This window comes from Esox lucius, chromosome 11, assembly GCF_011004845.1.
Source record: "Esox lucius isolate fEsoLuc1 chromosome 11, fEsoLuc1.pri, whole genome shotgun sequence".
NCBI classification, from domain to species: Eukaryota; Metazoa; Chordata; class Actinopteri; order Esociformes; family Esocidae; genus Esox; species Esox lucius.
In genome coordinates, this window is record NC_047579.1 from 27,417,962 (window position 1) to 27,429,796 (window position 11,835).

Consider the following 11,835-nt stretch of genomic DNA (forward strand, 5'->3'; position numbering starts at 1 on the left):
TCCTGTCACCTTTATCTGTCTCCCACAAAGCATTTTGGACAACTTTTCTATGCACAACTGGTTTAACTCAGCAACATGTTTTTTTTTTAACATGAAGTACTTGCTTCAGGTCCTGCCGAGTGAAGGCAGTTCTGCATGGAAGACTGATCCAAAACTCCACAACTACAGTGTGCTAAAGGTGTGACGCAGTGACTTTGGGTGTACATTTTGTTCAGTTAATAAATTATACTTTATACAAATGTTATGTTATTTGTCCACTTGATCAAGTTAAAATGCAAGCAAAACAAATATCAGAAAGTGGGCAAATTATATTCCCAACAATGAATCCTCTGGATTCATACTTGCTGTCACTACAATGGTCAGACAGAAACAGTGTCAGGTAGTAATAAATACTTTATTTCTCCCATCACATCAATATTAAAAACTGCAGCCCTGACAAACATTTGAAGTTAGATCACCTGTCCATAGTAGTCTGTGTTACAGTGTGCTGAGTGCATTTCTCTACATAACTATGTACAACTAAAGAAACTGCTCCACATAAATCATGTTGTCATGGCGATCATCGACCTCCATTGGCCCCTCCTCCACCGGCTCCGCCCCCGGACTGATCCTGTGCTCCTGACATCATCAAGAAGAGAACGAGGGGAACAATGTACATCCACTGGAGAGAAATAGAGAGGAAAACACGTTATCGTTACTAACGGATTATACACCTGAGGTCGTCTAACGAATGAATACGTTTCATTATCATCTCGCCAGATAACAAGCTGTGATTGGGGAGACTTTTCCTGTGCATCTGTCGCACAGTTTCATCTTCTCCTCCTGTTCAACGTCCACCTCACCCAAGTGAATGAAAGGAGGATGGAGAGTGAGGCAAACAGTGCAGTGAAACGTCTCAGGGTCAATGCCAAGAATTAGCCAGGAAAAAAGGAGACACCAAATGGCTTAGCTGGCAATTGTAAATCTTCAGCGAGTTGCACAAGTATTTACCCTTTTGGATTACTTTTTTCTAAATGTGTTGCATTTAAGTGTGGTTGAAGTGTAATTACTTTTGCTTTTTGGATTACTTTTTGCTTATTGTATTAGACAATATTCAACAAAGAGCCAGTCATCTTCTAGAACTGCTTCAGGATAGAAAGGAAACTGCTGAGGGATGTCCACCCAAGGCCACTGTTGATCTTAAAACTGATGGGAGAAATCTGCTGATGATTCAACCACTTTCTAGTGACTTAAATAATTACATAAACAAAGTGAAACATTTAAATATACAGAATATGGGTGTGCATAAAATCGGCAGATGTTCCCAATTGTTTTCCCTGGTTTTACACCACCAAACAGGTGGGTTTCTTAGCTAATGAGTTGGAAAGGTAGAAAACGCACAGTTAAGTTTTATATTCTTAATTAGCCATCTCTATTGTTAGCTAGCAAGCTTAACGCTCTTCTTGATTTGATGAAGTAACAACAACTACTAGCTATGTAGAACAAATAAAAAGCAAGTTCATTAGGCATATGCAACATACCTAGAAAAATTTAATGTCTGAGTAGCCAGATTTAAGGATTTGACTTTAAAATCTATGGTAAGGCTTAAAAGTTGCTGGTCTACGATGTGCAAATGGAGCCTTACCCAATACCGACAGATTTAGTAGCGATTGACTCAGGAGGGTAAATACTTATCTAATCAAAGTATATTAGCGTTACTTATTTTTTTAGGGATTGTTAAATCCCCAAATTATCGCTGGAGTTTAACATGAAGGGTTTATACGTTTTTTTTTTACAATAAATCCTTAGCATTGACCCTAAATGGCATATATAGGACAAGATGGACAAACAGGAAAAACTTGTGGTGAAAAACATGAAATAATCAATTCTGTGAGTAGTATTAACACAAATACATTAGGCTAGCTGGAAGCAGAATACAGACATGGAGCGTAGCACAGACATACAGTAGGCAGAAGGCCCAGAGTGAGTTGCTGAATGAGCCGAAGTGAGAACAGTACTTGAGTTGGAATCAGCTCTGCTGCTCTTCGGCTCCCCCTGCTGGGGCTTGTGCCGAACTGCTGGCCATGAGGAAGATTGCGCCTCCAAGAATCAAATACCACTGGAACACAGCACAGCACCAAGTCAACGCACAGCACGGCACAGACTCAACACACGGCACAGCACTGAGTCAACACTTAACACTGAGTCTGCAAATGATAATTACAATCATTACCAGCTACACAGACAACAGCATCCAATAAATAAAATACTGGAAAGAAATAGGACTGAACATAATGGAACCACACTGGCAAATATTAGCAAAAATGTGTTAAGAAGACTAATCCATCCATAATATCTACAACAACCAATAGCAGTCATTGCATGTGACACAATAGTGCATATTAAGTTCTCTAATCGGGTAACCTGTCAAACATAGCCCAACACTGAAAAATGCAGATGAGACAAATTACTTGGACAAATCCAGCATCTATAAATTACAAATGTTGAGGGTAGGTTACTTGGTTACTTCATTAACCAATTTCTCATCAAAGCTCATCAAAGCTTCCTCAACAGAAGCAATCAGTCAACAGGGACAGCTAGTGTCAGTTGACAAATGCAATTACAGATGAATTATATGATCGAATATGTCATTTTGGACTTTTGTGACTTCAGCATTTTCTGCCATTGTCATTAACATTCTAAAGATGCCACATCCGTAGAAAAAACAGAACTGTATAAATCAATTGAAAAATATAACTAATATACTTTGATTGGATTACATTTATCATGACCTATCGTCCAATTAAAACCGCAGTGTGCATTGTGATTTACACTTGTAAATGTTAACAATCCCATTTGAATTTAAACGCTTCAAAGGTTCATCTGGTTAATTCCTAGACTGTCTCCCCATCTCTAGGCCTTAAAACACCTAACTGTCACCTATACCTCCTCAGTGCTGTCTGTCACCATGTTGTTAGTAGCCATTTTAGGGAGGAATTGTCAGTATTGGCCCCCTACATTTATTACAGACCCACACAAGCAGAACAAAAGTAAACTGACAAATTATAACGTTTTTAATTATGCCAGGTTAAGTGGTAGGGCGGGACAATAATTCAATAAATATCATTATTTGGTTATTTAAATAATTCAGTTATGAAAATAATTGTTAATGTCAATATAAAATATTTTGCTAATAATCTATTCAGAATAAGAAATTATATTTCATTTGGGATGTATTTATAATGCTGCAAACATGTTTTCTTTTTTGAACTGTTGCATTCAACTTTAAGCTTAAATAGTATGTAAAAACAAAAGGATGTTTTTATAAATATATTTTCAGATTATAATGACGACATAGATATACGAATAAATACATTTTCATTAATATTGTATCAACGAAAAATCTTTTAGGCCAGCGCTATAACCATGTGGCCGCAGCATAGCATTGTGTCGTGAACTTATGTCTCAATGTGAATTTTCTGGGTTGATGAAGATTTTACGACAGATTAGACATCCTAACATTCAAGTTTTGCAAATATGGCCCCATTACGATTGGCAGACGAGAAACAAGCAGAAGAAAAACCAAAAAGGAGATAAAACAGCAGTGCAGAGAACGTAGGCTTGCTCTGGGAGCGAACATCAACAGCCACAATGACACGGCGACAGTGCATGACATAAACCGTACATAACTAACTATGCACTCACATATTTGGCAAAGAAGGATTTCTGCTCCTGTGGCTTCCCTCTCTTTTCGTTTTCCATGTCCATGCGCTCAATAAACAGAGCGGTCTCTGGCCTGAGGGACGATGGCAGACATGGTCAGACGGAGAAGCTAAAAGCAAAACATCTGGCAGAACAGAAGCAGAGAATCCACCACGAAAGACTCACTGGGGCGCATTCGTAGGAGCTATGACGTTCAGAGTGGTGTTAAAAGCCTCCAGGTCGACCTCGTCCTCAACCTCTGTCCCTCGACAAGCGCCTGGAATGGTCACAATGGAGACGCCGATGAGAAAGCCAGAGACATCGGTGTGGAGGGTGATGACGTCGCTGAGATGGGACTCAACCAGAGAGCACTGCGGGGGAAACAGGGCAGACAGTCATGGTTCACAAAGAGCCTGTGAAGTGCGTTGTCACTATCCTTTCAGCCGCAACTGCAAGTCTGACTTACTGCTCTGACAAAGGCTGTCAGGAAGCCGTCCATCGGCCGATCGCTCTGTCGATCTGCCGACAAAGACACTCTGGGCACTCGGATTCTGTAGAGACCATCTACCGCAGCCACTTCCTGTGTTAGAAGGACAGAAGGATATAGACTTATAACAAAGTCCTGATTGGAAAAATGGTTGTAAACCCTTCATCTTCCTCTACCATCAACACCCACCTTTAGTGTGCTCCTGTCCTCCTCTGATAGTTGATTCTGAGAGAGGGACACGCTTGTCTCCCTCCCCCCCCTCAACTGGAGGGCTCCACGCACACGGAACTGAGACACGTCATCTGAGTAGCACATGAGATCACAACACAGGTTGAGCACCAAGAGGAAGTAAAATAACTCGGTAGCCCCCTTCCACGGTACTACGCCTTCCATGTTTCTATGCGTAAACGAATGATGTTTCCTTCTTCTAGAACTGACTTCTGACAGTTACTTCATTTAATAATGTGTACTGCTGTGTTGTGTGGTCGTCACGACAAACTATTAAGTAATGGATGCACTAACCGTAATGCAATATAGATAAGAGTGTGATGAGTGTATCATGACATACAGCAATAAGATACATACCAACTTCAAAGGAATGTTCAAGAGGCACAGAGAATCCAGTGAAATCTGTGTCCAGCCCATCACTAGTCTGTGGAGGAAGAAAATAAAGTTGAATTTCCTACATACACAGTTACCAAAATAGGTGTGAGGTGCCACAATTTTGTCAACTTAAGTTCTGAAGCATGGAAATCCTTTGTGGTAATCTCGGAAGGTGTGCCAAAAAAACTTCCCAAAAAACTAAGTCTGGTGATGTGCCTGGAACACTTGTCAAGTACATGGTTGGCTACCAGAGAACAATGTAAGATATACATAGTTCGCTAATTATTTGGGCATTTAGTCAAACATCAACCATGCAACATCAACCATCTCCTCACCTTAAGTCAACAAATGAGGGAGCAGCTTTTGTGAATTTACCCAACTCTAAAAAGGACAATAAAAATGCATCCGGTTTCAACTGGGATTTCCCCAAGGTTAAGTGGCTAGGATGATGGCTTAGGAGGTAAATAGAAGGTAATCACTCTATGTTCACTGAAACCCATGGCACTTTCTGTAACAGGAAAGCCTGGAAATAAAATTTTCACAAACACAGTGGAATTGCTGAAACAAATTCCATAATGTATTAACCGCTCATTGTGCTGTATATGTAATATGAATGATTACAAATCAAATGACAGCCCCATGGGTTGACAGCCATCATCACCAACACCACCACCACCAGGCTGTCAATGGTGAAATCTGAGTTCTTATCAGTGTAGCTTATGCCCTGGTAAGTCACGTGTTTTACCAATGGTGAAAGTAACTATACTTTGCTGCATAAGATAACTGTGTAGGCATGCCATTCTTAAATATTTAATTAATGAAGCTAACTAGCTTGCTTAGGACGGTTAGCTGAAGCTAACACAGCAGGCACGAGTTAATTGTTTTCACACGGTCAGAGTTCACTGAAATAATTAGATGAAGAAAACAAAGAACAGTGGTTTTGACATACCCTTCTGCCAGTGTTGCAACACGCAAAATCAATACATAATAGCAATATTGTTGGAACCATTGACAGTAACAAAAACGACGGTCCTCCTGAAGCCATTTTGTCGGTCTGTGCGTCTTTAGCGTCGACGTGAACGTGGAACTACAATGTAGCGCAATGACGTGGTAGGCTCGTAACAGCGCTGTTCGTCCCTACCATAGACTGTATATAAAAGGTCCCTACCCGTCCCCGCTCGAATCTCAGTAGATTTCTCAACTGTAACCCCTGATGGCACCTTGTTTGTAATTTTGGAAATTAATTGTTTGATGGTATTCCTGGCTTTTTTGGTTTCTTTGTTTATTGTTATTTATTTTTTCCACATGATTTCTAAATTGAAATCCATGCCTCATTATCTCGGTCCCATATTTTCTATATTATGTATGTTCCATGTCTTTCTGAATAAGTATATATATTTTTTTAAATCTCAGTTCTTCGAAATATACGTCATAAATGTGTTAATCCGACTGGCAAACCCGTACTCAAATGTGTTAATCCGACCGGCAAACCCGTACTCAAGGAGGCGATAGAGTAGCGTGGAAGATGAACTTCAAACAAGACTGCCGAAATGTCTGGGAGATAGGCTAAATCACACACATCGAACCAGCTTGATCGACAAATCTAATGTTTTTTAATAATTTCATTCAGTTACCAGATGACATCTGGATGCATTTTTGTAAATATTTTTGGTTAGTATAAATATTTGACCTTATTGTGTGCTGATCAGCGTTGTAAAAAGTTTATTAAAAGTGCTCTGCGGGGTTTTGCTCTGTTCAAAATGTTTGTACATTCTTGGTAAATGGAGTATATAACTAATAAAATAATTTTATAAAATAAAAAAGGAATAAAAAGAGTGAAAATGTCTAATTTAAGTCATACTTAACCTGGTAACTTTAACTCGTAATTAGGAACTTAACAAAACTGGTGACTACAGCCGAGTATTTTTACTTTATATGCTACTTTTTTAAAGTTTTAAGCAAGTTGCACCAATTTCAGTTTGTCATCTATTGGGTTTGACACTTATGTGCATCCTTTGTGAAGCGGACTTATTTGATGTATTTTATTTTGCATTGAATTATGCACAAAAACGGAGACAGAACAATGACCACGAGGATTACCTCATTTTAATGTGTATCTCAATGGATGTTTTTTATTTATATCGGGATGGTTACAGAAGTTTCCATCACTGTCAGGGTAAAGGACTATTAATTTGCTTACACAAGTAAACGCAACATTTGCTCAAAAACGCTTCAGAAAATGACGTAAAGGGAACTTAAGAATACAATTGACCACTCGCCTTGGGCTGCTAGAAACAGTGATCTTGCAGATAACTGAGAATCTTATCAGAGGTAGTGTTCCTACCACATGTACAGTACAGCTCCGGAAAAAATTTCCTTTTCAAAAAAGTCGAAAAGGAAGGTTTTGAGTGAGGAACGGAAGGGTTAAAATTAAGACACCACTGCAAATTGAACAGCAGTGAAGCATTCTTGAACTTCGCCCGCATAACAAAGGTGCCCTGAAATACCCCTGGGAGGTACAGCTACCTCACAGATTGTTGCCTAAGCAACTCTGCCCATCACTTCAAGTATCAAACAGGTAAGCTCACTTAAAATAACCATAACCCTGAGCCTTAACCTTAACTCTACATAGGCAGCTAAAACGCAGATAGCTATTCAACATTGGCTAATTTGCTTATTTTACATTTAGCAGTCTGTCTCATCCATAGTGACTTCCAGTGGCGGACTCAGGCTGTCTGAGGGGCATGGGCGAAAACAATTAAACAGGCACCAACTGCATGTTCAAGTTTAAAAGGTTTCTTTGTCATTTGCAATAACAAGTTATGGTAATGAAATGCTTGGTTTTCCTAAAAGTAACAGTAATTATAATATATAAATAAGAAGATAACAAGATAAACACAAACCATCAATAATAACACTATACAAAAAAAAAACACGCATCAATAATAATAACTATACAACTGTACAACCGTAGTGCAATGTAAAAGTGACAAGTGTGCATGATATGATTGGCAGATGAGCATGATACAAAGTGACAGGTGTGCATGGGACTATGGATGGAAAGGAGGAGGGGTTCCTGAATTGAGCAGCCTTACGGCCTGAGGAAAGAAACTGTTCCCGTAGCCTGTTACTTTTGGACGGAATACTCCTGTACCTTCAGCCTGATTGCAGCTTGGTAAACAGTCCATGGCATGGGTTGCTGGGATCTGTAATGATTTGTTTGCTCCTCCTATACCTCTCTGTGTAGAGATCCTGCAGAGATGGCAGATCAGACCTAGTGATGCACTTTGCTGTTTTAATCACCCTCTGAAGTGCTTTACGTTCGAAGGTGGTGACACAGCCGGACAGGATACTCTCGATAGTGCATCTGTAGAAGTTGGAGAGTATCCTAGAATCCATGCCAAATCTCCTTAATCGGTGTAGGAAGAAGAGCCGTTTCCTGGCCTCCTTCACCAAGATGTTAGAGTGATGAGACCAGGTTAAGTCATCACAGATGTTGACAACAAGGAACTGCATATTGTGAACTCTACTGCAGACCCATTGATGTATATTGGGGCACCAACACGCAGAAATGTTTTATGCATTCATGGTGAAACAGTTCCAAACCTTTTTTAAGATTAATATTGTTTTATTATGTGACCCTGATTTTCACACACACACACGCACACACACACACACACACACACACATGATGTCACAGAGAATAAGCTGTACAGTTGAAGTTGGAAGTTCACATACACTTAGGTTTAAGTCATTCAAACTCTAGTTTTGGCAAATCTGTTAGAAAATCTACTTTGTGCATGACAGAGATTATTTCACTTGTAATTTACTATACAATTCCAGTGGGTCAGAAGTTTACATACAATATGTTGACTGTGTCGTAGGCAAATACCTTCGGATGTATTTCAAGGCCTACCTTCAAACTCAGTTCCTCTTTGCTTGAAAATCTAAAGAAATCAGCCAAGAAAAAATTCTATACCTCCGAGTCTTTTGGTTTATCCTTGGGAGCAATTTCCAAATGCCTAAAGATACCACGTTCATCTGTACAAACAATAGTATGCAAGTATAAACGCCATATGGGACCACACAGCCGTCATCCCGCTCGGGAAGGAGTGAAAAGTGCAAATCAATCCCAGAAGAACAGCAAAGGACCTTGTGAAGATGCTGGAGGAAACAGGTACAAAATTATCTATATCCACAGTAAAACGTGTCCTATATCGACATAACCTGAAAGGCCGCTCAGCAAGGATGAAGCCACTGCTACAAAACCACCATAAAAAAGTTGCAACTTTCGATCATACCTTTTCGAGAAATATCCTCTGGTCTGATGTAACACTAATTGAACTGTTTGGCCATAATGACCATTGGTATGTTTGTAGGAAAAAGGATGAGGCTTGCAAGCCTAAGATCACCATCCAAACCATGAAGCACAGGGATGGCAGCATCAAGTTGTGGGGGTGCTTTGTGGCAGGAGGTATTGGTTCACTTAAAAAAATAGATGGCATCCCGAGTAAGGAAAATTATGTTGATATTTTGAAGCAACATCTCAAGATCATTCAGGAAGTTGAAACTTGGTCACAAATGGGTCTTCCAAATGGACAATGACCCTAAGCATACTTCCAAAGTTGTGGCAAAATGGCTTAAGGACAACAAAGTCAAGGTATTGGAGTGACCATCACAAAGCCCTGACCTCAATCCTATAGAACATTTTTGGGCAGAACTGAAAAAGCGTGTGCGAGCTAGGAGGCCTAAAACCTGACTCGTTTACACCAATTCTGCCAAGAGGAATAAGCCAAATATTACCCAACTTATTGTGGGAAGCTTGTAAAAGGATACCTGAAAAGTATGACCCAAGTTAAACAATTTAAAGGCAATGCCACCAAATACTAATTGAGTGAATGTAGACTTGTGACCCACTGGGAATGGGATGAAATAAAATATAGGCTGAAATAAATCATTCTCTCTACTGTTATTCTGACATTTCACATTCTAAAAATGAAGTGGTAATCCTAATTGACCTAAGATCGGGACTTTTTACTATGATTAGATTTCAGGAATTGTGAACAACTGAGTTTGCAATGTATTTGGCTAAGGTTTATACACTGAACAAAATTATAAACGCAACACTTTAGTTTTTGCCCCCATTTATCATGAGCTGAACTCAAAGATCTAAGACTTTCTCTATGTACACAAAAGGCCTATTTCTCTCAAATATTGTTCACAAATCTGTCTAAATATGTGTTAGTGAGCACTTCTCCTTTGCCAAGATAATCTATCCACCTCACAGGTGTGGCATATCAAGATGCTGATTAGACAGCACGATTATTGCACAGGTGTGCCTTCGGCTGGCCACAATAAAAGGCTCTAAAATGTGCAGTTCCATCACACAGGTTTAACTTTATTAATTTTTTACTTGTTAAACTAAAAGTTTATTTCCCCAAAAAGAGGGTGTTGTAATGTATTTGTTTTGACAGCTGTGGGCATCCTTAATGTGTGACATCATTACTTCAAGAGTGATACACGATCTCAGACAAAAGACAAACTTTGCTCCTTGTGCTTCAGACTGAACGCTTGTCCATCCAGTAGTGGGAGGAGATTATATGATTAAGGATGTACAGCATCATTACATACATTTTGATGTCTACAGGCAACTAGGAATGGGGCTGCCCTTTTTTCAATTTTCCCTCTATTAGTGTATTACTTTTCTTAAACTAAATAATATATAATCTCAGGCCTAGTGTTATCCATGAGACTAATGAGGTGTATAATGGACTTGAAATATACTATTTATTATATGAGAGAGACGGAGATGAAAAAGAAAGAGAGCTTAAGCTACCGTAGCTGATATACTACAGATACTCTCACTGCCATACATAAACATTTGTTTGAAAGCAACAGTGTTTTCACGTACAATCCAGTCACTATAAACACTTGTATCTTTCACCTTCCCGGCTTTCCTGTGCTGTCAGAATGTATGAACATTCCTGTACAGGGTTTGACAGCCACCCTGTCGTTCCTTCAAATTCTTCATTTGAAATCCATCCATTCCCTCTCCCCGGGATGCCCATTACTCAGTGTCACCACTCGTAGACAATGGTAGTGCGTTAAAGTGCACCGCTCAATACTATTATTAGGACAATCAGACCCATAGGCTCACGGCAAGTCTCTTCATGTGAAACCGTGGGATAACCTTAATTCAGAACAAACTATCCATATCTAATGACCCACCACTAAGAGGGTGAGAAGTGTAACACCTGTTCCCCCGAAAGAGCGAATGAGGCATGATGGGTGCTGTGATTATGTCCCTCATCGCATCGCATGCTGAACACACACTGCAATACCGCTCCAGCCTGCCAGAAGCCCCGCCTCCCGAAAGACCCACCTCCCCAGGTGACATAATCCCTGCTCAGCTGCCCAACTAATCGCAGCACAAATACCTGCCAGTGTCGACCCTTTCAACAGTTGCCAAGGCGCCGCCTCAGGGGTCTAAGAATGCACTCTGTATAGGCCTCTGCTGCCCCATAGTGTCATATGCCAGGCAGCACCTTCAGTCCAGTGAGATAGCTGATGCTTACACAGAACTCTTTCCCGGAGCTAGTTTAGCAAAGCAGACAACGATCTTGTGGCATAACTGGGAAACCCTGAGTCACCTCCGTGTGTGTGTAATGCACGCACACACATGGGCAGGTGACATGTGAGTTGAGGCCTGAAGACACGTCCCTGGCTTTGTGGCGTCAAGAAATCAGGCTGAACTTACAAGCAGATGATAAGTGGAGAATTCAACGGGAACAGTTTCTTTGTTTTGCATTGTTAGGTTCCAAAGTCCAGAAATAGATAACACACTGAGTCCTGTTAAGTTACAAGGGAAGCATAATATAATATGTAAGTTGTCCCAAAGATTGCATCATGATAAGAGTGAAATAATTTCCCAATTATCCATGTATATGTTCTAGTCACATCCCACACACACCATCACAGTAATGTCCAATCATTAGACGTGTAAGTGTTGGCTTGGTTCTTTTATACCACCAGTCCCTTCTGTGTTTTGTAGAGTCCAAACCACT

General features: G+C 40.1%; 1 protein-coding gene across 2 annotated transcripts; it reads right to left on the minus strand.

Annotated features, from left to right (window-relative positions):
* Positions 1–375: 375 nt before the first annotated feature.
* On the minus strand, positions 376–5,863 carry emc10 (ER membrane protein complex subunit 10). Of its 2 annotated transcripts, XM_010874109.4 has the most exons (8): positions 5,721–5,862; positions 4,754–4,820; positions 4,358–4,470; positions 4,148–4,261; positions 3,868–4,052; positions 3,685–3,775; positions 1,998–2,098; positions 376–661 (listed from the first exon to the last, which is right to left on the minus strand). In XM_010874109.4, the coding sequence occupies exons 1-7, from the start codon at positions 5,814–5,816 to the stop codon at positions 2,009–2,011; spliced, it is 756 nt and encodes a 251-aa protein (XP_010872411.1). In that variant the 5' UTR covers positions 5,817–5,862; the 3' UTR covers positions 376–661; positions 1,998–2,008. The 2 variants fall into 2 exon arrangements, with proteins under 2 accessions (XP_010872411.1, XP_010872410.1); XM_010874108.4 differs by lacking the exon at positions 1,998–2,098 and having other exon boundaries at positions 5,721–5,863.
* Positions 5,864–11,835: the final 5,972 nt, after the last annotated feature.

Bases quoted from the DNA above. Each gene is read 5' to 3' on its own strand.
- emc10 (XM_010874108.4), bottom strand. From the start codon at position 5,816: ATGGCTTCAGGAGGACCGTCGTTTTTGTTACTGTCAATGGTTCCAACA. The intron at 4,821-5,720 runs GTATGTCAAAAC...CTTCCTCCACAG, and splicing joins GTTGCAACACTGGCAGAAGG to ACTAGTGATGGGCTGGACAC. The intron at 4,262-4,357 runs GTGGGTGTTGAT...CTTCTAACACAG, and splicing joins AGGACAGGAGCACACTAAAG to GAAGTGGCTGCGGTAGATGG.